This window comes from Pleurodeles waltl, chromosome 1_2 (assembly GCF_031143425.1).
Source record: "Pleurodeles waltl isolate 20211129_DDA chromosome 1_2, aPleWal1.hap1.20221129, whole genome shotgun sequence".
NCBI classification, from domain to species: domain Eukaryota; kingdom Metazoa; phylum Chordata; class Amphibia; order Caudata; family Salamandridae; genus Pleurodeles; species Pleurodeles waltl.
The window spans coordinates 995606942-995634158 of record NC_090437.1 but is presented as its reverse complement, the minus strand read 5'-3'; the positions used below and the strand labels follow the sequence as shown (position 1 = coordinate 995634158).

Here is a 27217-nt window from a genome sequence, read left to right as displayed (position 1 = left end):
ATAGTGCTAAAGTGCATATGCTCTCTGCTTAAAACATGATAAACTTGTCTTATCCACAATTCCCATATTTAATTTACTTATAAGTCCCTTGTAGAGTGCACTACCTGTGCCCGGAGCATGTAAGTTAAATGCTACTAGCTGGCCTGCAGCATTGAGTGTGCCACCGAATTTCGTAGCACTTTAACCATGACCGAGGCCTGCCATTGCAGAGCCTGTGGGTGCAGTTTTAAACTGCCATGGTGACTTGGGAAGTTAACCCTCTTGCAAGGCCCAAATCTTTTTTTAATACATATAAGTCACCCTAAGGTAGGTCCTAGACAGGCCAAAGGCAGTGAATTTAAAAAGTAGGACATGTACTTTTAAGTTGTACATGTCCTAGTCTAGTAGTGAACAACTCTTAAAGTTGTGTTTTCACTACTGCAAGGCCTATACATCCAATAGGATATCATTGAGATTGCCTTATTACTTTTTATAAGGGTAATTCCTGAATAGGAAGATATGAGATCCCCAAGTTTGGTGTCCCTGGAATAACAATTTAAAATCACAACTTATGGTGAAGTTGGATTTTTAATTGTAATTCTGAAAATGCAACTTTTAGAAAGTTGATATTTTCTTACTTTAACCATCTAATGCATTCTGTCTGTCTCTGAGTACATGTCTGGGGTGGGGTGACAGCTGGGCTTGTGCATTCTCTGTGGACAGCCACACACAATCGGAGCTTGGGTGTGGCTTGATGGGCCCTCTTGGGCCATTAACTGGATTGATGGGGGCAGAGCTAAGTACAGCCCCACTTGCACCTTAATAGGCTGTGCCCTGTCTCTTCACAATAGGCGTAATGGCCCTGTATTGTCACTACAGCCAGGTTGGCATGAGGAGAGGGAGGAAGGGAATTCCCAGCACTTCAAAGCCACTGCCCAGAAGTTTCTCCCTCCTTCCAAAAGCAGGACACCAAAGTATAAATACTGGACCTGAAACACCACCATTTCAGTACACTTCAGGACCTGTGGGTACTCTGCCTGGAAGAAAGACTGCTGTGCTGCTGCAAGGACTGCCACTCGGCTAAGCTGCTACTTTGCTAGACTCCTGCTTTTTTGAGCTGACTTGTTGCCTGTTGCCCTCTTACCTGGGGCCTGAGAATTGGACCTGCGACTCTCCAAGTTCATCTGTTCACACAGCAAGTATCACTGCTCACAACTGTGAGTCTCCAGCCCTCCTATCTGCGAAGCCCAGCTAACTCCTTGTGTCTGCGGACCACCGTCAGCAACACTCTCCTTGCTCCTGAAGAACTTCCTCCCCACGAACGGGACTCTTGGCTCAATTGTTGAGAAGGTAAAGCTTCAGTAGGACTTGTCTGAGACTGTTTCTGACCCATCGCAGTCTGCCTGAACTTTTGGACTTCACCCGCTATAGTGCGACCAGATAGCCGCTGTTGGCGATTTATGTTTTTAGGTACTGTAACTAAGTTTAATCTTTAAATAATCATATTTCACTTTCAACATATTGGATTTTTGTCGTTTCAGTCTTGTTCTGTGCATTAAAATAAAATCTATGTTTCTAACTACGTGTGGAATCTTTTTGTGTGGTAATTTACTGTTTGAAGTGTTGCACAAATGCTTTACACATTACCTCTAGACTTAAACCTGACTGCTCTGTGCTAAGCTACCAGGGGGTGAGCACAGATTAATTTTTAGTGTGTATCTGATATACACTGAGATGGACAGTGGTTCCTGCCAAACAGAAATCCAGTTTCTAACACCCACTCATATCAATACACTCAATCTCACTCTGACTCACTCAAACTCACTCGGTCTGACTCATTCTCACATATCCCTCTCATTCTGACTGTTAGAAATGGGGTCTTTGATTGGCAGTCAGGTTACCCCCTGTCCAAGTAAGGCTCTCACTCTAGTCAGGGTAAAGGAGAATCACCCTCAGTTAACCCCACTCACCCCCTTGGTAGCTTGGCACAAGCAGGAAGGCTTAATTTCAGAGTCTAGGTGTAAAGTTTTTGTACCTACACACACAGTAACTCAGTGAAAACACTACAAAATGACACAACACAGGTTTAGAAAAATAGAAAATATTTATCTAAATAAAACAAGACCAAAATGACAAAAATCCAACATACACAAGTCAAGATATTAATTTTAAAAGCAAAAGAGTCTCAAGTCCTTTAGTAACCAGTAAAAACACTACTAACATAGAAAAGTACCTGGGTAGCGTCAAAATAACATGCACTGGCGAGTGTGCGTCGAAAAAGGCTAGTGATGTGTCGATTTCTCACCTGCAAGCGAGTCCGTGCGTCATTTCTCCTTCTCCGGTTGGGACGGCGTGTGTCATTTATCCTCCCCGCAGGGGAGCAATGCATCGATCCGGGCAGCACTCGGGTCCAGGCAAACTTTGCGCCACTTTTCCGTGCCCAGCAAGGTTTGCACCGAAAATCCTGCCGCACGGTATCAGTAAAACCGTGCAATGTGGGTTGCGACGTTACCAGCCTCCGTCAGTGAGTGTTGGGTCTCATTTCTCCAGCTGTGTGCGTCAATCTTCCAGCCACGATGCCAATGGAGCGTCGATTTCTGCCACGAAGCCAGCGGCGCGTCATTTTTCAGCCATGTCTCAGAAGGTGTGTCAATGTTTTCCCTGCACCGCAGTCTGTGCGTGGATTTTCAGTCTTGGTCTGCCAGCTTCACCTTCCAAGGCCCCAAGGAACTGGACAGGGCACCACTTGGCAGGGCAGGATTCTCAGCAGAGGGTCCAGGTGCAGGCAGGAGAAGTCGATGATGGCCCTGAGACTTTAACAACAGGAGGCAAGCTCAGGACAAGCCCTTGGAGATTTCTTCACAAGCAGGAATGCACAACAAAGTCCAGTCTTTGGTCCCTTGCACAGGCAGAAGCAACAACTGCAGGATAGCTCCAAAAAGCACAGTCACAGGCAGAGCAGCACTTCTCCTCAGCTCTTCTCAAGGCAAAGGTTCCTATTGATGTCCAGAAGAGATCTAAAGTCTGTGATTTTGGGTGCTCTTCTTATACCCATTTTGGCCTTTGAAATAGGCTTACTTCAAAGGAAAGTCTCTCTTGTTTGTGAAATCCTGCCATGCCCAGGCCAGGTCCCATACACACACCAGGGGGTTGGAGACTGCATTGTGTGAGAGCAGGCACAGCTCTTTCAGGTGTGAGTGACCACTCCTACCCTCCCTCCTAGCACAGATGGCTCATCAGGATATACAGGCTACACCCCAGTTCCCTTTGTGTCACTGTCTAGAGAGAGGTACAAACAGCCCAACTGTCAAACTGACCCAGACAGTGAATCCACAAATAGGTAGAGTCACAGAATGGTTTAAGCAAGAAAATGCCCACTTTCTAAAAGTGGCATTTTCAAACACACAATCTCAAAACCGACTTTACTAAAAGATGTATTTTTACATTGTGAGTTCAGAGACCCCAAACTCCACATGTCTATCTGTTCCCAAAGGAAATCTACGCTTTAATTATATTTAAAGGCAGCCCGCATGTTAACCTATGAGAGGGATAGGCCTTGTAACAGTGAAAAACTAATTTGGCAGAATTTCACTGTTAGGACATATAAAACACATTAGTATATGTCCTACCTTAAACATACACTGCACCCTGCCCATGGGGCTACCTAGGGCCTACCTTAGGGGTGTCTTACATTTAAGAAAAGGAAAGGTTTAGGCCTGGCAAGTGGGCGCACTTGCCAAGTCGAATTGGCAGTTGAAAACTGCACAATCAGGCACTGCAACGGCAGGTCTGAGACATAATTACAGGTCTACCCATGTGGCTGGCACAACCACTGCTGCAGACCCACTATTAGCATTATTTACAGGCCCTGGGCACCTCTAGTGCACTCTACTAGGGACTTACTAGTAAATCAAATATGCCAATCATGGATAAACCAATTAACAATACAATTTACACAGAAAGCATATGCATTTTATCACTGGTTAGCAGTGGTAAAGGGCTCAGAGTTCAACGCCAACAACAGGTCAGAAAAAATAGGCAGCAGGAGGCAAAAAGATTGGAGATCACCCTGCAAGAGGAAAAAAGTCCAACATTGACTCACTCAGTCTCCCTCTGACTCATTCATATTCAGCCTCACTCATTTTCACTTATTTTGACTCACTCAGTCTCACTCATACTCACTCATTCTCACTCACTAAATTTGTCTTACTCACTATCACTCATAATCAGTCTTAATCATTCTCATGCATTCACACTCATTCAGTCTCATTCTGACTCACTCATAATCAATCAGTTTCATTAATTTCCACTCAGTCTCACTCATTCTGGGCCACTCAACTCACTCTGACTCAGCCTCACTCAGGCTCACTCAGTCTCACTCATTCCTTTTCACTTAATTTCATGATGACTCACTCAGTCACACTCTGACTGACCCAGTATTGCTCATTTCATTCACTCTGACTCAATCAGTCTCACTAATCCTGACTCTGACTCACACTGACTCACTCTCAGGCTCACTCTTGCAATGTGGCTCATTCAGTCTCACTCTGACTTCATGCACAATAGCACTCATATACTCAGCCATTTTCCCTCACTCACAGTCATTCTCGTTCATACTCACTTCTCCTATCACTCATTCTCACTCACTTTGATGTACTCCTTCAGCGTCTCTTTCCTACTTTCACTCTCTCACACATGCATAGACACACAGACAAGCTCACATATATGCAAGCTCCCTCTCAGTCACACACTCTTGCCCAATTACATGCAATATTTGCTGTTTGCTTACCTGGCTGCCTGCAGAAGTCCTATTTCGACTCCTGCTCCTTTCCGCTTCGAGGGTTGGGGCATGTCTGTATAGTTGCAAGTGCCAGGTTTCAGTCTCTGCTCTTTCATCCTACCCTTTGCAAACTCTGAGAAGCCTGCGGCGCCCACCAATACTTTAAGCTGTATTGCTTTAGCAGGTCACAGATGGGAGAGGCACTGATGGGTGCCAGAGCCCTGAGGACAGACATGAGATTTCCCCAGCCCTGGATTATGTCTGATGACTGGTGCAGGAGAGCACTTGTACGCATGTGCCAGCCATCAGACAGTGTCACAACAAACTGCCTCAGGCTGTTGCTGGACTGCATTTTTATATATTTTACCAAGAGTGAATAATATATCAGGATTCACTCTTAGTAAGGTAAAAACAAGCCACTAACCAAGGAGGGCGAAGCCCTATAACCCTTAACGAGGATCCGTCTAATTCCCAGAGCATCTGGAATGCACTTCAGGGTAAAAAAAAAAAACTAAAAATCTGGTTACTGCATAATTTTGCTATTTCCACAGATTTTTTTTAGCAACAACAGCATTTACTGCAACTATTACTACTAACCAAGAGGCTAGTGTTAATTCACAACTGTGACATGAGGAATAAATAAGTCTCAATCTTGTTAATGCAAAATATTCAGTAAACAAACCACCAGGATGTAAACTCTGGGGGAAAAACAGGGTCGTAAATGTAATTATTAATTCGGGGCATCTGTGTTTTCTTCACGCCTAGTTGTAAATGAGGAGCATTGTGGTTCCTGTTTGCTAACATTTTTCAATGTTAGTAAAATATATGCTAAATCGTCGCCTGTTACATTCGAAAGCATTTGCCGTCCATTTCCATGTATTTTCCAAGTTAGGAGGCACTTCAAATTCTGACCTTTTTCAAGTACAATATTTAGATGTTTGTTGATGCTTTAAGAATGGCACATTTCATTTTTCCTGGGGTATTGGAGTAAAGCATGTACTAGCTATTTCCGATGACATCACCGGAAGTAACATGACATCCTATGTAATTGTGCATTTTTAATAATCTACATTGAAAACATAAGGATACATAATGAAATAAAACGTGATTGAATTTTGAATGAAACAGTCAGCTTCTAAAACTAAGAAACGGAAAAGGGATGTTTAATCGCTAAAGATCCGTTTGTGGCATGGGTAATCAGAAGTTGCAAAGCAGTCCTGGGGAAACAGCACCGCATTATGGTGTAACAACCGCTAGGTATTCCCATGTGCTTCTGACAGTTCATTAAGACCACACATCATTTGTTTTCTACGTGGTCTACTAGGAAATCGTTGTTTGTTTTGGTTGATGTAGTTCTCTTGCGGATGTGATGAGTCTCCTGTGAAATCTCTCAACACCGTCATATTTCTTCAAAAATGACAGCGAAATATTTCTTTATTTTCTAGGGCGTCTCTCAGGATTTGGTCGGTCTATCCTGCTTGCCTGAGCATAGGCGTTGGGAGTGGGTTCTTTAGCGCTGTAGCATAAAGTTACCAGTCAAAACATTGCTACGATGAACGAGAAAAGCGCCACAACTGACCCCAAAGAGTACGAGAATAATTATTTTTTAAAAATTCCATACAATACAGAAAGGTAGATGTAAAGGCAAATTAATCAGTCATGCTAGTCTTGAATTCCTAGTATTTTACTAATCAAGCATATGAGGTCTTGCCAAAAAAGCTCATGTTTTCTACAGCGTTGATACAACCAGGTTGCCCTTTTAAAGAAAGAAAGTAGAACAACTCTAGGACAAATCTACTTCGAACCAAGACACCATTTTTAAATGAAATAACACAGTTCATTTACTCACAAACAGAAACTAAATTACAGAAACAATCGATCAAAAGTCAGCTGTAAGCGCAGAGCACCAATGAGTATCACACAAGTCAGGAGACCAATCACGGACACGTCAGGAGTAATCACTCAGAAAGGGCCTAGGTCTTAAAAGGTTTTGAAATGGCACACGATTCAGAGAATCCGATTTAATGGTATTTAGTACTTGAAATGGAAAACTTTTAAGTGCAGGTACCCGAGAGTATTTTTTTTGCTGCTGAGAAGTGCTGGTGTTCTCCCAGTTGTAGCACCCCTTAATGATAAATGCTGGAACTCTCCCATTCAAATTAGAGATGTACAGATACACAATACACGATAGCACCTCATCAGTAAAAGCGCTGCTGATATTTTCAAAGCATTTAAAATGGCAGAATGTCCACATGTATGGTGGATAGCCTGCCTTCATAACTTTAGATTTAGGCTGTAAGAGAAGCTGTGCTTAATTTGTGCAGAGCACCAGCACTTATTTTTGAGGGCTGGCACTTATTTTTCTGCCTCAAGCATTTACTGTGAGCAAAAGACGCATATGGGAAAGACGGAGGAAGAGAAAAACGAAAAACGGTCACAACGGGACAAAGCAGGAAGCTGAAAGAGTGAGATGAATGGGCAGGGAGTGGCTGTAAATGGACTAAAGAGGCCCGAGATAGCTTCAGGATTACGCTGCCTCAGTATCCTGTGCTTGCCCATTTATTTGCAGCAGAAGGGCTTTGGGCACCTGCACTTTTTTATTTAGAAATCAAGCACCGAAGAGAAGATCAACACAGTTGGGGTTGTCATGTAAGATTTACAAACTAAGAAGTTTTTGAATATTCACCCCTGGAAATGTACCTTAGCATACTCATGTAAGTTGCAGGTCATTCCAAAAGTAACCTAGCCACACCCACTTATTTTTTTAAGCACATTTTATAAGAATTTTAAACAATGCATACACCATTTGTTGGGGCACAGTGTCATGCCAATTCACATTTCCATTGTGCAGCAGATCAGTGCTCATGCATGTGCAATGACAACATGCAGAAACAATCACTTAGCATTTGTTCACAAACCTACAAATGGTGATGCCACTGACAACTCACTCCCTCCTTCATTCTTACTCTTGCAACAGTTGTTTATTCTTGCCGCAATGCAGAGAGAATGGACATGTAACTATGGGAATTAACACACTATCAGGATAGACAATGTGCATACCCTCCACAGCAGGTAAGCAAGTCAGAATAATCACCTTTTTAACAGTGCAATAACATACCACCCCCCAACACGCACCTCATCCTCAACCGTACCCTGGACTGCCCTACATTCTGTAGGTGTTGTAAGCACCTACATTTCTGTGAAAGTGTTTCCATGTTGTTTTGTGTCCGTGTGATGGGCTGTGTGCCATCCCAGGCCCCTATGGAGTTTCAGTGCCTCATGTCTCCTGTGTACTATCTCCTTAGGGAAAGTTAGACCCCAATACCGCTACAGGTTTCTGCGGGGTACTCAGCATCTCCTCAGGTGAGGCACTAGCCAATATGTGCACACCTGCACAGTGGTCTTTTCATATATACTGAACCTGGCTCAACTTGTGAGAGAGTGCACACTTGCACACTGATATTTTATATACAATGAACTTGTCACAGCAGTCCTGTACAGGCGCACTTGCACCTTTTTGGTGATCCTAAACTTGTGTCCAACCTGCCCTTACAGGCTTGTGCATGCAGCAGGGCACATGTTTCCAGGGAGTGCGGAATACCCATGTGTGTTCACACTGTCCATGAGAGCTGCGCTACCCATAGGGTAATGTGAGAGGAAGTTTATAATTAACCCTGGCTGCAACAGTGGATTTCAGTGGAGCAGCCCCATGATGTTTACTAATATTGGATTCACAATCAAGAACTCCTTCTCATGGTAAAGGTGGTTTGTCAATAACATCCTAGAAATGCCACTTCTAGAAAGTGAGCATTTTTATGTTCTAAAAACTATTTTTTGTTTGTCTTTTAATTCAGCTTCATTCCAGTGGAAGCCGGGGGCAGGAGGAGCGGAACCACATCTGTGCATTTCCCAGTAACAGCTATAAAACATAGGCCTGGCTGGGTAAATTGGAGGGAGAGGTTCTGACACTTGGCCTCTCAAAGCCAGTCATGGCCCCACTAAAGATAAAGATCTGCAATCTACATGCCAAAGAGGACTGAAATTCAGGGGAGACATCTGTGGTTCAAAGGTCAGACCTTTGAACCACCCCCAACTTCTAAGGCACACTTGAGTAGAACTACGAGTACCACACTTCAACAACTTAGAGATACACTATCAGGGACATGGGACCAGTACCTCCGGACCACATGGCGCACACTGCCAGAAGAATGTGTCATGCACAGGGGTATTTACTGTCCTTGGAAAAGATCCGCACATCCTTCCTGCATTGTGGCTGCCTGGGCAGATTGTCTGCTGCTGTGTGGCATTCTGAAGTGGCTTGTTGGCTTTCCCCCTGTTCTGTCTGGAGGTCTCAAGAATATCAAAGAACTCCTGCGAGGGACCTACACCATCTACTGGTGTCATCTGGAGTGCAGTGCCCTCCTCCACACCTACATTGTCTGCTGGACTCCAACTTGTGGCAGTGGTGTGAACATAGAATAAGTATTGCACCTGGAGACCAAAATTGCTTGGTATGGAGTCTTCAAAGTACTGCTCGCACTTATGGAGCACCGCAGTTGATCGTGGGGCCCTCTGCATACATCAATGTCTTGTTTGTTGTGAGCGGGTTCACCGGTTGCGGGACCCCCGGTGGCCTGCTTTTGTCAAGTGCAATGCATTTCTCAGCAATGGTCAACTTTAAAATTATTCTATGCTTGTTTTCATATGAACACTCCATCTCACCAGAACAGGTGAGCTAGTACAGAATTACAGAGGTGGTGGTGGTGGGGGGCACACTCAAATTTCGTTTCTCTCATGCGCTAGAGTGGAGTAGAAACAAAAAATACTTACAGCTGCCAAATTTCAATGGGCAGGCATGAGCATCCATAGGAAAATCTTCCAAATGCATTGGGCATTCAGCTTGCACAGTAAGCCTGAAAATGAAAATATACTTTAGTTTCTATAGAAGCTGATAAAAAAGGAAACATTTGAACAATAATAACTGAACCCACACTGATTGACGAGGTGCAATTGCAGTTCTATGTTTATGAATAGCAACGCAGAATAAACTGTGCTGATTCCTTTCATTTGTTCCTTGAGGCTGCATTGATTTAAAGTATCAGAAGTACAGCACATGATACATGCAATTGAACATCTGACAAGAATTGTTATTAGACATATAAGTACTCCTAGATAATACTAAGACAAAGGAAATGTGAAACATACAACAATTTTTGCAAACTTTCATGATAGTACTACGTACAATGACTTAAAGGACATATTTGAAATATGTTGAAATATTGTTACTGTGTACCATTTTAATTAGAGTGTCATGGTCTCATCATCATTCTAACCACAAAGAGAGCCTGGCAGAGAGAAAAATCATTCCCTCTCATACCCCAGCCTCGGGGTAGTGGACAAGGAACGAAGTCTACAATATAGTGTAATGATGCCACGACTGCATGGCTGTAGCACTTGCACCATCATGTTATCACATCTTCTGATGTATCAGACTTCACCCAACCCTTCATAGATTGTGGCTAAGACAGCATCAAGACATGCTCTGTCTTTGTTGGGGAAGTAGGTGGCCGTTCTGCAAAAATCCACACAAATGCTGCCTCTTTACAGAAAAAGCCCATCCCACATCACCAGTATCCACTGGGTTGGCCCAAAATAACAGTGTCAATGGGTGTCCTGGCAGGAATCCTGGAGTGCAGTTGGCCATTAAGCAGGAAGATGAGTATGGGGAGATTGACTGGGAGGGCTAACACCCCCTAGAGCAAGAGGAGCTTCTAGAATAGCAGGGCAACATCACCCCTCATGACTGAATGAACTGAGGAATTATAGCTCTACATCAGACCGTGGATTTAGAAGACAGTGGGGAGAATTGTGAGGCCACCCCATAGAGCTAGCAGGGGAGAGCGGTGGGGACAGGGGTGATTGGTATGTCAACAGGGCTCAGCCTTCTGAAATGAACAACGGACCGGTTATTTGTGCCCTAGAAAAAAGCAGGCAAGGTATACAGGAGTGCTAGTGATGAAGCAGAAAATGAAGGTTTCGATTTATTAACGCATAAACGTAGTGCTGACATAATCATGTGTGACATTAACCGAATTAATAAAGATTGTACGGGGACAAAATGGGCCCTCAGAGTAGTTTGCCATCATTTATACGCGTGCTTTATATAACGTGGTGTATTAGAATTGCACTAATCCGACATAATCATAAACGTGTGCTACGATTTGCTTATTTGAAATGCTTTAGCTTAGCATTACTTTAGCGGAGGCTTTGGCCTAGTTGGCTGGTCTCACGGTTTAGATGTTCGTATTTTTCCACTGTGCTATTAAACGTGTAGTTCTGCTTGAAGCTGTATTTTTCCACCAAAACTGTTCACATGCTTATCTTAAAGTTAGTGCCAGCATGGCATATTTTCTCTTTAATTCAAGGTCGACTTGCAGGTGCGGACAATGGAGGCTCTGAGAGTAAGCTAATCGAGAAACAATGTTGCAACTTGTGTACCCATCTCCAAGGATAATGTATGCTTAAGTAAAAGCTTGAGAACTGTCGTTTTTGATTGGTCAATTTGAAACTAACCTATGAACCCACCAATGGCGACCCTACTGGACTTGAACTGTTGTCTATAAAACCCAGGTGCACGAGAGGAAAGCTCTCTCTCTCTTCTTCGGACATCCCGCCATTTTGACTTCGTAGCTATTATGGCCCACTTTGCTGTGACGCCATTTTGAGAGACTTCGATGCTTTCTCTAATCGAGAGAAAGAGACCTTAATGATTCTTGCCCTAGAGACTTTAACTTTGATTTGCCCCTTTGCATGAAGTAGTAATCTTATCTTGCCGCCGTGAGGCAATTGCCCCGTTCACCCCTGCCCCTTTGTCCCGGCCCTATACTGATCGAGAAACGATACCTGTGAGACGAAGAATTCATTGATTGCTGATCGGAATTGGTAATTATGAAAGGAAATTGTAAAATTGCATTGTGTTTCTTTTAGGTAACCAACTGCTGATTTTGATAAGGACCCTAGCTAGGAGTTTTCTAAATTAATGTTGCTAAATTGTTTTTGCATGAAGTCCCACATGCTGATGCTAATTTGAGGTTAGACGAGGATTCCATATGTCGCACGATGCAATTTGAGATCTTGTTATGCTGACTAAATGTACGCAATTAGCCCATTACAGATTATCGTATTAGTGCTTTGCATTGCCACTATCGAATGCCTTGTGATTCAAATGCTACATAGATTACACTTGTTTCGACGATATGGACAGCTATTAATGTTCATTTATGTTTATCATTTAGTGTTGAGACACATTTATATTGTGCTAGCTTTGTTAATATAGGGAAATAAATTCACTAACTTTGCAACAAACTGGTGTGGTTATTCCTGGCTGAAAGGTCAGGGTTCGCCGAAATGTATTCTGGATTAATTGTTAAGTGTTATGTTGTTCAAGGTGTTGCTTATGTTCGTTATTGATTATCGATTTAAGGTGATTGATCGATTAAGAGTACAGAGAGTTCCCACTTAGTCAAAAGATTCATCGACCTACAGAGCGTCCGAACGCAGGTAAATTGTTACCACGTTCCGCTCTATCAGTAGATGGTAGCAGAGGACGGTTACGTCTTTTGGGACCCTGTACCATTAGAGTACATGGTGTCGAATTAACGGTTACGCATTTTGAGACCCCATTCGAAAAGTTGAATTAGATTTTCTTGGATAAAACGGATTGACAAGATGATGATGGGCTAGGTCCACCGCGACCTTCCCGGGATCTCGAAGCTTGCGAATGGAGAGAAAGGAGATGTGGAAACAGCGTTGGCAGTACTAGTGATGGTATGAGTGAGGTTAGGGTTTTGCGCTTGCACAGCTTATTGCCGCAGGGTGTGTGAAAAGGTTGTGAGGATTTTCTTTTTAAGGATAGCGGAGGTGCGACTCCGAGTGTAGAAGTAGAGAAGTCGTCGAACTTCATAGAGTTAGCGGAGGTGCGGCTCCGAGTGTGAGAGTAGGGAAGTCGTCGAACTTCATGTGCGTCTGGCGCTTTGTGCATAAAAAGGTCCACGTGGTTGTTGTTGTTGAGACGGGCCCTGCGAGGTCAAGAGACTCCGGAGTATGTTGATCCATGTTGTGGTCTGGGCGGTTTAGTAGGTTGATCGGGCGTGGTCAACGAGTGGGTAAGTGTGTTAGGGAGTGATAGAAACTTCGAATTCGGGCTTTGACAAGATTCTAAGTGCACTAGAACAGATCATTGACAAGTTGAGAGTAGTTCTGCGGGTCAGATTTGCTTGCGAATGTGGGGACTGAGAAAGACCGAATAGCGGCCGAGGCTGGTGAAAGAGATCGAATAGTGGCCGAGGTTAGTGAAAGGTCCCTAAGGTCCTGAAGCGATTACGTTACCCTTCCTGTAGTAAACCGACAGATCTGTTTTAGTTTTTGGTAGCTCGCAATACATGCAAAAAGTTGTTACGGGAGGAACTGAGTGAAGGAGGACTATCCGCGAGGCTTTGTCAGCCGCAGTGTGTGTGAGTGTGACGTCACTAAGAGCCGCGCTGGGATAGGTTGGTTGGAGAGAAGGGTCGCGCACGGATTGGACGCAGTCCGTGGCACTCGATTGGAAGGGGAAAGGCAGGTGAAGAGTATTCCGGGAATTAAAGTCACCTATTGATTACGAATTTTGTGGATTAAAAGTGACCTATTGATTATAAACTTTGTGAATTAAAAGACGAGAAAATGAAATCCCTTAAAGCATTCAGGAGCGCGATGAAGGGAGAGTCATACATCAAAGCGAGCGTAGGGGAAGAGACGCCGCCCGAGGGCACACCAGCTTACATTGTAATGGAGGAAAAAGGGGTAGCTCTGTGTCTTTGGCTAAAGCAATGGCACAAGTGGACAGAGAAACATGGGAGCGTAGCATTCCCGATACATGGGACATTCAATATAAGGGTCCTAGAAAATTTGAGATTCACGATGTATGACATGAAGGTACCTCCAAGGCCAGCACAGTTTGAGGCTCTAGCAATATGGGAACTCATGGCTAGACAGCAACAGAAGAACAAGTTTGAAACAAGGATGAGGAAGGTAGAAAAGACACTAGCGGATGCTAGGTGGGATAATGCGCAGAAGGTGTGGAGGTCAGATGTATTGCAGGGAATAAAATTGTTCCCCGCAATTACTAAAGATGAAGAGGAGACAGGTAAGAAAGCTACCTGTAAGACAGACAGGAAGTGTTCCAAGGACAAAGAGGACGAGGAAAAGTTGAGAAGAGAAGAGGAGTTAGAGGACGAGGAGTTGATAATGCAATTGCTGAACGACCGTCCACCGCCTTATGCAGAAAATGGACAAGGTCCAAGTACCAGTTCTGCCCCTCCGGCATCGGTACAGAACAGTGAAACGCAGAATACAGGAGTACCATCGGGATCTAAGGATCCGAGCTTACTGCTCACCCCACAGATACCGCAGGTCAGGAGAATGTATCCAGATGTGCCCGTGTTGAAACCAGCAGAACATTATCAGCCGCAGATGCCAGGGTACTACAGCAGTGATAATAGTGGAGGAATGATTCTAGATCCAACCGTAAGGGGCGTACAGAATGGTTACAACCCAACAATGGCACAAGCTGAATCAACTCAGTTTATGATGCCTCAAAAGCAGATGCAGGGAGGAAACGCTCATGCTCAAATGACGGGGAGTCAGATGGGCATGCCGGCAATGATGACCCATAATATGGGGATGAACATGCCTCGGAATATGGGAAATGGACAGAATCCAGATGCAATATCACTGCCCATTACTGTAGGTCCAATGGTACCTTTGTATAGTCAGCCTAACTTAGGTATGAGCAGTCAGGGACAAATGCTGCAGAATGGGACAGAAAGAAGGTGCATAGAAAATACTCCAGGGATAACCCCGATAGCGACTCAGCCAACTGGGTCCGGGTCCTTGATGGAGTTTAGTCCCGTATGCGCTCAATCAACACTGGTGAGGTCGAGCCCCCCACTGATAATACCATTAACATCGAACACTGAAAATTTGCCGCAACCATCGATGGCAGTCGATGTGAATGCTACACTGATGGGGGTAAATGCGCAACAGCTGACACAGTGGTTCAACAGTTTAAATTCCACACAAAGTTCAGACAGTGGGAAAGGAGACGATTACTTGAGCAGGATGAGGCTGAACATGGAAGCACAAGAATTGGTGGAAGGGAATATGGGTGTGAACAGGTTAGAATCCTACACGGAAGAGGAATTGAGGTATCTATGTCCAAAGATCACGAAAGAGGTAAACAAGGTACATAAAAGTTTGCAGGAAGTAGCAGACAGGAACGGGATTGACATAGGCAAGACGAAACACTTGAGCAGGAGCTATAGGTTGGATTTTGGGGCCACAGATTTTGAACACATGAGATCAGCAGGCATGAAGGCACACCTTAGAGAATTGTTGCAGAGTGCCCAAGTGTGGAGGTGCTTAGACAAGTGGGAAAGCAGATGGGTAAAGAGGAAGGATAAGAGGAGGGACAGTGCCACAGAGCACAATGAGAAAAGACCGCAGAGCAGCGAGACCGTAACCATGTTACCCATGAGGGAGACAGCAGGGGGACAATTAGTACATGTACCATGGCACAGGAGTGATATTCAGTCTTTTACGAATGATTTTCCCAAACTGAGGGAGAAGCCGATCGAATGGTATCAACAGACTGATAGGTTTGTGAAGCTTGCCAAATGTCTCTGGGAAGACCTGAACACTTTATTCGAGATTGTGGTTCCGGCAGATTTGTGGGAGGATTGCAAAAGAGCTGTAGGTTGGCCGACAAGTGAACCAGAGAGAGACAGAGAGACGGGTGCACCATCACCTATGGTGATGTGTCTGTACTATAAGGTGATTGAGCATTTGAAGACGAAGGTTGCCGCGAAAAATGTGGATTGGCAGAAAATTGATCGAACTGCCCAAGAGGCTAAAGAATCGATTCATAGTTACTATGAGAGGTTGTTGAAGGCGTTCAAGAACTACAGTGGCACGGAAGCAATAGAGGCGAAAGATATGCTTCATTTTGTGTTCAGATTTGTGGAAGGGCTGAAACCAGAGATAAGCCAGATGATAAAATCGCATTTGATCTGCTGGCAGTCGAAACCGATTGATGAAGTCTTGACTTATGCGAAATACTGTAGCGACGAAATTGAGGTGAAACAGAAAAAGCTGAAAGAGAAGGTGATGATGATGCAGCTTAAGGCGGCTCAGACAGGCTTGCAAGGTCTGCAGGGACTGCAAGGGTTGCCAGGGATGCAAGGGTTCCAACAGCAGGTACCGCAACAGCAGCCGCAGTTGCAGGGAAACATGGTGTTTCAGCAACAGCAGCCGCAGTTGCAAGGAAACATGGCGTTTCAGCCACAGGCCAGAGGCAGAGGCAGAGGAGGTTTTGTGAATAATGGTCCGGATTTGAACACTGTTGTGACAGGTGTGCAGGCAATGAAGAAAGTGATGCCGTGTCACGCGTGCGGAAACGTAGGTCACTGGAAACGCGAGTGTCCGATGGTGGTGCAGGAAGGTGTAGGTGCAGGTGTAGGTGTTGGTCAGCAAAACAATGATGTCAATGCTTTTCAGACAATGAGAGGACCAAAAATGAGAGGTCCAAACCCAAATTTTCAGACCATAAATCAATTGCAGGGATTACAACCTATGCAGCCGCAGCAGATGCAGATGCCCCGTGTGCAAATGACGCAAATGCAGCCGATGCAACAGCAGTTACCTATGGTACCTAATCAGCAAATGCAAATACCTTTGGCACCAATGAGTCAGCAGCAAATGATGGTTCCTCCACAGGTAACGGGTCAGGTAATGAGCACAAACGGCACAGTACAACAGTTCCCATTACACAGTGAGAGTGGAATAAACAATGTATGGGAGAGTGAAAGCTCGGAAGAGGAAGGAGATTGTGTGCTTGCGGCATCCCTAGAAGTTGATCAAAGGGGTCCGTACGTAGAGGGAAGAGTAATGGTTCATCGTGTCTCATTCTTGGTTGACACGGGAGCCACACGTTCAACTGTTAAGAGCAGTGAAGTACCAAATTTGCCACTCTCAGGGAGGACAGTTCAAGTGGTGGGGGTAGCAAACAGACATCTGACGAACCCCATAACAGATCCGATACCAGTCAACATCGGTAACTATCAAGGGGTACATCAGTTTGTAGTATGTGACTCAAGCCCGATTGCACTGTTAGGAAGAGACCTATTGTGCAAGTTGGGTTGTTCGATAATGTGCTCGAACGAGGGAATAACAATACAGACGAGCAGTGATGGGGAAGAAGGAGACAGTGAAGGGGGTGATGAGATAGAAACAGTTGACGAAGAGTATCCTCTGATCTGTCTTTTACCAATGATAACTGAAGAAGATATCCCAGCAGAATTACGGGAAACAGTCGGAAAGGAAGTGTGGGACATGACAGGGAAAGAGGTGGGATTGATGAAAGGAGTAGAACCAGTAAAAGTGATGGTAAAGCCCAATGCGATCTTTCCCCAGACCCCACAATACCACATGCCACAAGATACCCTCATGAAAGTTGCCCAACTTATTGACGAATTCGTGAAGCAGGGAGTACTGAAAGAAGTATTAAGCAGCCCATGTAATTCACCGATAATGGGAATAATAAAGCCAAGTGGGAAAGTCCGACTTGTACAGGATTTGAGGAAAATAAATGACATCATAATCAAGTGCTGCCCTGTCGTACCGAATCCGGCTGTGATAATGTTTCAGATCCCTTGCGAAGCTGAGTGGTTCTCAGTCATCGATTTGTCACAAGCATTCTTTTCTGTGCCTCTTCATGAGGATAGCCAATTCCTCTTTTGTTTCAAATTCCTAGACAGAGTATACAGTTGGTGTCGAATTCCTTAAGGGTTCTCTGAGTCACCGTCGATATTCAATCAGGTTCTAAAGAAAGACTTGGAAGAGTTAGAGTTGCCATTCGAGTCAACCTTAGTACAGTACATTGACGACTTACTGGTTGCATCAAAGACAGAAAGTGGCTGCACAGCCGATACCATTGCTCTGTTGAACCATTTGGGAGGGAATGGACACAAGGTGTCTCCTTCCAAATTACAGTTCTGTCAGAAGAAAGTGAAATACTTGGGTCACCAAATAGAAAAAGGGTCACGGAAAATAATGAAGGAAAGAATTACCAGTGTACTTCAAATGAGTCCACCAAAAACAAGGAAGGAGGTGAGGAAGTTTTTGGGAATGGTGGGATACTGTCGCCAGTGGATTCCCAACTTCTCGTCTCTAGCGAAGCCTTTGCTGAAATTGACCCAGAAGGATGCCTTGGATCAGATCGAACTGAAAGGGGATGAGATGGATGCTTTTGTTGAATTAAAGGAGTGCATGTGTAGGGCTCCAGCTTTAGGTATGCCTGATTACACGAAGCCTTTCACCTTGTTTTGTCATGAACGTGATGCATGTTCTTTGTCTGTCTTGACTCAAGCCCATGGTGGCGTAAACAGACCAGTAGCGTATTTTTCAGCTACTCTGGATCCGGTTGCAGCAGCACTCCCAGGGTGTTTGCGCGCCGTAGCAGCAGTTGGTATCAGCCTCACTCAGAGTGAAGGAATAGTGATGGGACACCCAGTAACAGTCATGGTCCCTCACTCAGTTGAGATACTTTTGACCCGCTCCCGAACGCAGCACATGACTGGAGCAAGACTCACAAGGTATGAAACGACTATTCTGGGCTCACCGAATGTGCAGCTGAAAAGGTGCACTACGTTGAATCCAGCTACCTTGCTTCCTGGAGAAAATGCTGTAATTGAGAACGCTGAAGACGTCGAGCATGACTGCCTTCAGGTGACTGAATTTTGCACAAAACCCCGACCGGACATCAAGGATACAAAACTTGATGAAAATGACCAAATTCTTTTTGTTGATGGTTCATGTCTAAGAGATGGGGTGGGAATTTTGAAAGCAGGATATGCTGTATGTACTGTGACAGGGGTCTTGGAAGCGGGATGGCTCCAAGGAGTCTATTCTGCACAAGTAGCAGAACTTGTAGCCCTTACTAGAGCATGTCAATTGTCTGCATTGATGAAAGTCACCATTTACACTGATAGCCAATACGGGTTTGGGATTGTGCATGACTTTGGACAACTGTGGTCACAGAGAGGTTTCCTGACTTCTTCAGGATCCCCAGTGAAAAATGGGGAGAGAATAAGGGAGTTGTTACATGCCATTCAAGTGCCAGCTGAAGTTGCAGTGGTAAAGTGCAGTGCTCACACGAAAGGACAGGATTATGTGTCTCTGGGAAATGCCTATGCAGATCAAGTCGCAAGATTTTGCGCTTTGAACTGTATATTGCTAAGGGATGATTGGAATACAATAAGTGAACCAGAACTCGAACCAGCTGAAGCATTTGCCTTGAAGGTCGTAGATACAATAGAAGAACTAAAAGCACTACAGAATAATGTCAGGGAGGATGAAAGAGATTCCTGGATTAAATCACAATGTATAAAGAGACAAGACGAGCTATGGGTTTCACATGAGGGAAAATTTGTTCTGCCAAATAGTCTCTTATCACAGCTTGCGCGGTTCTATCATGGGCAAGCTCACCTAGGGAGAGATGCCATGATAAGATTGTTCAAAACTGATTGGTTTAACCCCAGATTTCGTCAAGCTGCAGAAGCAGTTTGCCATCGATGTGTCACTTGCCAACAGATGAACCCAGGAAAGGGGACGGTTGTGAACGCGAGTCACATTGGTAGGGCAAGCGGTCCTTTTAGTCGTATGCAGATGGACTTCATTGAGATGCCTGTGCATGGAGGTTTAAGATATGTGTTGGTGATTGTGTGCATTTTTAGTCATTGGATTGAGGCATACCCTACACGTAGAAATGACAGTCTTACAGTTGCCAAGCTATTATTGAGGGAGTTAATACCACGTTTCGGATTCCCGATCTCTTTAGAATCAGATAGGGGAAGTCACTTCAATAACGAGGTGATGAAGTTACTCTGCGAAGCACTGAACATTGAGCAAAAGCTGCACTGTAGCTATCGCCCTGAGGCATCAGGACTGGTGGAGCAGATGAATGGTACGCTGAAGTCGAGAATGGCAAAAATATGTGCATCAACAAATTTGAAATGGCCTGACGCATTGCCCTTAGTGCTAATGTCAATGAGAAACACTCCGGATAGAAAAACTGGATTGTCTCCGCACGAAATTCTCATGGGCAGGGCTATGAGACTTCCTGCAGTTCCCGCAAACATGCTTTTGAATATTACAGATGATATGGTGTTAGACTACTGCAAAGGTCTGGCTGACGTGGTTCGCTCTTTCTCTCACCAGGTGGAAGCGACCACCTTGCCACCGATCCAAGGTCCAGGACACGCACTGAAAGCAGGTGACTGGGTCGTGATAAAGAAGCACGTGAGGAAGTCGTGCCTGGAACCCCGTTGGAAAGGCCCTTTCCAAGTGATCCTGACGACAACTACTGCTGTGAAGTGCGCGGGGGTTCCCAACTGGATTCACGCCAGTCATACAAAGAAGGTGTTGTGTCCCACAGATGAGGAAGTTGAAGCGCTGAAATTACCAGTGCCTGATAAAACAGTGCCGAGTGTTGAGACAGAACAAAAGCGAACTGAAAGCGAACAAGCAACAGCAGGAGAAAAGGAGATATTATTGGAGAACGAAGAGTCCGACTCACTTGGGGAAGACCAAGGAGAAAGTTCAGACAGCGACGACGAAGCTGCAGGTGACAAAGAACCTGAGGCAGCTGAGGGTAGCAAAAAGCCTGAAGCAGCTGAAGGTGACAAGGAACCTGAAGCAGCTGAAAGTGATACAGAGCCTGAAGAAAGTAACGGTGACGAAGGGCTCGAAGAGAGTGAGAAGGCAGGAGAGCCTGAGCAGAAGGGGGCTTTCCCGGAAACAGACGATACAGAAAAGGAAAAGGGAGACCGCAGCTGCTGTGGTAGGTGACATATTTGGAGCCATGATTCCTTCATTGGGAGTGGTGCTGAATTCCATCAAAATAAGAAAGTTGTCTACTATAGTGGATAACATGTTGACAAAGTTTTCAGGTGCTATAATACTGATGGATGCTGAACTTGCAGCGGAAAGAGCTATGGCCCTCATTATGACCCTGGCGGTGTTGCACCGCCAGGGCCAACGGGGGCGGGAGCACCGCCGACAGGCCGGCGGTGCTCCCTTGGGCATTCTGACCGCGGCGCTTTGGCCGCGGTCAGAAATGGAAAACCGGCGGTCTCCCGCCGGTTTTCCGTTGCCCATTTGAATCCCCCATGGCGGCGCAGCTCGCTGCGCCGCCATGGGGGATTCTGACACCCCCTACCGCCATCCTGTTCCTGGCGGTTTGCCTGCCAGGAACAGGATGGCGGTAGGGGGTGTCGCGGGGCCCCTGGGGGCCCCTGCAGTGCCCATGCCAATGGCATGGGCACTGCAGGGGCCCCCGTAAGAGGGCCCCGCTAGTATTTCACTGTCTGCATAGCAGACAGTGAAATACGCGACGGGTGCAGTAGCACCCGTCGCACCTTCCCACTCCGCCGGCTCGATTACGAGCCGGCTTCATGGTGGGAAGGTCGTTTTCCCCTGGGCTGGCGGGCGGCCTTTCGGCGGCCGCCCACCAGCCCAGGGGAAAAGTCAAAATACCCGCCGCGGTCTTGCGACCGCGGTACGGTATTTTGACGGCGGGACTTTGGCGGGCGGCCTCCGCCGCCCGCCAAGGTCCGAATGAGGGCCTATGACTCTTCAAAATAGGCTTGCTTTAGACATTCTTTTAGCAAAGGATGGAGGCGTTTGCAAAATGATTGGTGCACGTCACTGCTGCACCTATATACCTGATAATAGTGTGAAAATTAAAACTATGCTTGCTAATCTAACCAAAGAAAGTGCAGATTTGAAAGAACTGAAAGAACCAGGAGTGTGGGAAAAGGTTGGAAAGGGACTTGCTTCAGTGGGACATTGGATTGGGGGAATTTGGAATGGAATATTATTGAAAATAATAGAAGGAATATTAATAGTGATAATTTGTGTATTTGGAATTTGGGGAATAAAAAGGGGAATAATAATGATTATGGAGAAAATTAAAAGAAGAAAGGAGGAGAAAATAATGAAAAGAATGGCAGAAGAATACAAAGCGCAAACTAGGGGAACTAAAAGGAAAAGGGAGCTGACAGAATTTTAATGGGATAAAATTTGTGGGCTAAATTTGTGTGATGACAAGTAGTCATCAGAGGAGGGATTGATGAAGCAGAAAATGAAGGTTTCGATTTATTAACGCATAAACGTAGTGCTGACATAATCATGTGTGACATTAACCGAATTAATAAAGATTGTACGGGGACAAAATGGGCCCTCAGAGTAGTTTGCCATCATTTATACGCGTGCTTTATATAACGTGGTGTATTAGAATTGCACTAATCCGACATAATCATAAACGTGTGCTACGATTTGCTTATTTGAAATGCTTTAGCTTAGCATTACTTTAGCGGAGGCTTTGGCCTAGTTGCCTGGTCTCACGGTTTAGATGTTCGTATTTTTCCACTGTGCTATTAAACGTGTAGTTCTGCTTGAAGCTGTATTTTTCCACCAAAACTGTTCACATGCTTATCTTAAAGTTAGTGCCAGCATGGCATATTTTCTCTTTAATTCAAGGTCGACTTGCAGGTGCGGACAATGGAGGCTCTGAGAGTAAGCTAATCGAGAAACAATGTTGCAACTTGTGTACCCATCTCCAAGGATAATGTATGCTTAAGTAAAAGCTTGAGAACTGTCGTTTTTGATTGGTCAATTTGAAGCTAACCTATGAACCCACCAATGGAGACCCTACTGGACTTGAACTGTTGTCTATAAAACCCAGGTGCACGAGAGGAAAGCTCTCTCTCTCTTCTTCGGACATCCCGCCATTTTGACTTCGTAGCTATTATGGCCCACTTTGCTGTGACGCCATTTTGAGAGACTTCGATGCTTTCTCTAATCGAGAGAAAGAGACCTTAATGATTCTTGCCCTAGAGACTTTAACTTTGATTTGCCCCTTTGCATGAAGTAGTAATCTTATCTTGCCGCAGTGAGGCAATTGCCCCGTTCACCCCTGCCCCTTTGTCCCGGCCCTATACTGATCGAGAAACGATACCTGTGAGACGAAGAATTCATTGATTGCTGATCGGAATTGGTAATTATGAAAGGAAATTGTAAAATTGCATTGTGTTTCTTTTAGGTAACCAACTGCTGATTTTGATAAGGACCCTAGCTAGGAGTTTTCTAAATTAATGTTGCTAAATTGTTTTTGCATGAAGTCCCACATGCTGATGCTAATTTGAGGTTAGACGAGGATTCCATATGTCGCACGATGCAATTTGAGATCTTGTTATGCTGACTAAATGTACGCAATTAGCCCATTACAGATTATCGTATTAGTGCTTTGCATTGCCACTATCGAATGCCTTGTGATTCAAATGCTACATAGATTACACTTGTTTCGACGATATGGACAGCTATTAATGTTCATTTATGTTTATCATTTAGTGTTGAGACACATTTATATTGTGCTAGCTTTGTTAATATAGGGAAATAAATTCACTAACTTTGCAACAAACTGGTGTGGTTATTCCTGGCTGAAAGGTCAGGGTTCGCCGAAATGTATTCTGGATTAATTGTTAAGTGTTATGTTGTTCAAGGTGTTGCTTATGTTCGTTATTGATTATCGATTTAAGGTGATTGATCGATTAAGAGTACAGAGAGTTCCCACTTAGTCAAAAGATTCATCGACCTACAGAGCGTCCGAACGCAGGTAAATTGTTACCACGTTCCGCTCTATCACTAGTGAGCCCTAAATGGTTGTGAGTTCGACCAGGTTAAAGCAAAAGTGCAAATTATAAAAATCCCAATAGAGAGTGATACTTAATGGGCAAGGCAAACATTTGATGATGTTTGTGTGAGTAGACATAAGTGTCATCCTAACCTGCTTGGCGATTAGTGGAAGTGAAGAAGGGAACAACAACACTTAACCCTGCTTTGGTTTTGGAGTCCGGACTGTAGGTCCATGGAAGGTAGTGTTGGATCTCTGAGTGCACAAAGATATTTAAGATTTCAGGAATCGGATGGTGACTATAGAGAGGAACCTCAATAAATGTGCAAAGAAACTGACTTATTTGGAATCAACTGGAGAACAGTCACGGATGTGCCTTAAAGCAGGAAATTGTGGGGGTAAAAGTTATAATAGAAAAGTCGTTCCCACCAGTATGACTCAAAAAATGAGGAACATGTCATGTAGTACACAAAAGTGTCTATAGAAATTGAGTTAATCATATTGGAAATCGTTAGGAAAGAAGTCTATTACATGATGTGGTTGTGTGACCTCACCATGTAATAAAGGCACAAAACCATATTGGGTCCAGTCAGTTTTGTTTGAAAAACCTTAGCTCAACTCCGGATAGCTGTGGTTCTGAGCTTTATCAAAGAAACAAGTGTAAAGCATTACATTTACTTAAACATTTTTGGCAGTCGAATATCTTCAGCAGGGGAAGATGAACTTTGTACCTAAATAGGTCTCCATGAGATTAGTTATAAGTTAATTCATTTTAGGTCTGTCTTGCCCACTTGTCCCAGCACTTCATAATTGAAAAGTCATAACTTTTAGAACATTATCTGTAACTACCTAAATTCAACTCCAAAAGTTTATAAACTTCTAGGAAAATCATATTAAACATGAGGGCATGAGTTCAATTTCTCAGGTTTCCTTTAACTCTTATTAGGATCTACTGCCCAATGGCCAGTTGTAGTATGTTCCTGTGTTTCCTGTATTCCTCTGCATGTAGGACCTTCTCCATTCCCAGACATGGTGGACACATTTCACATGTACTAGCTAAAGAAATCGTTCAGTTGACTCTGGTTGCTTGCTCTCTTTCTAGGGGACTCAGTGTCCTATTTCTAAGACTGTGAACACTATTCAGGGATGAAAAAGTAAAATGCAAATAGGTTTGTCTTCATAGGACATGAATGTCTTTGACTTTGTATGTCTGCAAAGGTAAGTCTTCCTCTTTCTCTGTGAGTGTATTTTTAAGATGGACTGTGCTGTGATTGAACAAAAACCCTAATACAATTTTTTCGGTTTCCACACTTATTCTTTAAAACAGTGCAAGCCAGTTCCTGTTTCAAAAAGGGTATTTACTGCCAATTGTGAAACAGAACACCAAAATGGCAGTCCATTCTCTTCACAAATCTCTCCAGCTCTCCAGAAACTCTATACAATTAGGTGTGAGTCACCGAGGGTTTTGCCAAGGAGAAAGGATTTGACTTCTGGGGAATACTAACTTCAGATAAGCTAGTACAAAATATATATAAAGTGTGTATAAAATAAACATAGTAGCTCTGATAAATATGTCACGATTACTTATCTCTTCTCTACAAAGTTTAAGTGTATAAAATTTTTTACAACCACATTTGCTTCATTGTAAAACATATGCTGCTGCCTGTGCTTACGTTTTGAATATAAGTTGGGAAAATATCGCCTTCAAGATTACACTTTAGATATGCAGTCAAATAAGTTCATGCCAAATGTATGTGCATATTTTACAGTTCACTTACCAACGTGTCTTATCTGTCAATTTCATTATAAAATAGTTTTTTTTAAGGTTGGGTCTACGGTCTGCTGAACAAAGATTAGTTCCAAATATCTGCTTCCTGCAACTTTTCAAAGCATTTGCACACATTAGGGCTGTGTCAAACATACCAAAGTAAACTTAAAAATGCTTTTCTGTTTGACGCCAGAGCACATGCATTTGAAAGTGAGGCACAAGCCTCCTAGAGCTCCACTGGAAGAGTAGAGCACACTTAGGCATCTTGTAAGACCTGGGCTATGAAATTTTTTATTTTGAAGATGGCGTGACTGTCAACCATTCATGAATTTAGCGTAGAATTGTAATGCTCCTGCACAGGCAGATGTCTATTGTTTCTGATAATGCAAATCCAGATTGAACGTGGAAAACAGTACAGTGTCACTTTCTCCACTATAAAATTGTGCAAATGGTTCTTGGAGCTCAGTAGGCGATGCTGAGCCCATTAAGTATGTACAGGCTGAGTGCTGTGTGGTGCAACAAGACATCCTGGAACTCAAAAGTCAATTATTGCTATATTTGGGAGCACCCCTGCCTACTTCTGAACTTTGTAGGAGTAAACTGCACCACCAACATCATCAAAAACAGAACATCTAGGATCATCACCAGAAGCAATTTTATTGGGGAGAAAGGTGGAGAGGCTAAAGACAAAGGGGGTCATTCCGACCCTTGCGGTCCATGACCGCCAGGGCCGGGGACAGCAGAAGCACCGCCAACAGGCTGGTGGTGCTTCCAGGGCCATTCTGACCGCGGCGGTAAAGGCGCGGTCAGAAAAGGGCAACCGGCGGTTTCACGCCGGTTTACCCCTGGCCCAAGGAATCCGCCATGGCGGCGCTGCTTGCAGCACCGCCATGGGGATTCCGACCCCCTTCCCGCCATCCTGGTCCTGGCGGTAAATACCGGCAGGAACAGGATGGCGGGAACGGGTGTCGTGGGGCTCCTGGGGGCCCCTGCACTGCCTATGCCACTGGCATGGGCAGTGCAGGGGCCCCCTCACAGGCCCCCATAATGATTTTCAGTGTCTGCAAAGCAGACACTGAAAATCGCGACGGGTGCCACTGCACCCGTCGCACACCAGCAACTCCGCCGGCTGCATTCGGAGCCGGCTTCATCGTTGCTGGGGCTTTCCCGCTGGGCCGGCGGGCGGCCTTTTGGCGGTCGCCCGCCGGCCCAGCGGGAAAGCCAGAACGGCCGCCGCGGTCTTTTGACCGCGGTGCGGTCATTCGGCGGTAACCGCATGGCGGGCGGCTACTGCCGCCCGGCGCGGTTGGAATGACCGCCAAAGTCTACACAGAGGAATTCATTTGGTGTTGCTTGCCCCTTCACAAGGGTGATGCAGAGTGAAATGGTAAAATGCTTCCACTCACACTGCCTGATGCCCCAATCGCTAAATAGCTGCACAGGGCAAGGATTCAAACATCCTCTGCAGTGACCGATTGCCCCATGTTTTGTATCTGTTCTGTGGATTAAACCAACATTTAATGAAACTGTAAATAAGCAATAGTCGAAGTGGTGACCAAATTGCCGCTCTGTATTATCTTTTACCATATTATGCATCAATTTCAAGAGATCTGGAAAGAAAGTTAAAGTTGTTTTTAAGCCTAAAAGGTTGACAACTTGTCCTCAAAATTTACGACTAAACCACTTAGCTAGTCTCAGACGGTGAAATATTGCTAAATAACTGCGAAACCATTTGTAGGTGTGTGTGATTGAACAACATGCAATTCTAAGTGAACAATTTAGATTTAGACCACAGTGGTCATCACTGGGCAATGCAATGTTATTGGGCCACTACATATTAAATAAATCTTGAAAAAGGACAACTGTTTTATGTTTGTCATATTGATTTTAGCACTACCTTTGA

The 27217-nt window shown here is 44.5% G+C and overlaps 1 protein-coding gene across 3 annotated transcripts in view; it reads right to left on the bottom strand.

The window, feature by feature from the left end:
* The window catches only part of GABRA2 (gamma-aminobutyric acid type A receptor subunit alpha2), a 554383-nt gene that overhangs the window by 204482 nt on the left and 322684 nt on the right, over positions 1 to 27217 (bottom strand). For all 3 annotated transcript variants that reach the window (XM_069201731.1, XM_069201726.1, XM_069201732.1), the window contains exon 6: positions 9590 to 9672. In XM_069201731.1, the coding sequence (XP_069057832.1) occupies positions 9590 to 9672 (83 nt within the window). The remainder of the gene's footprint in view (positions 1 to 9589; positions 9673 to 27217) is intronic.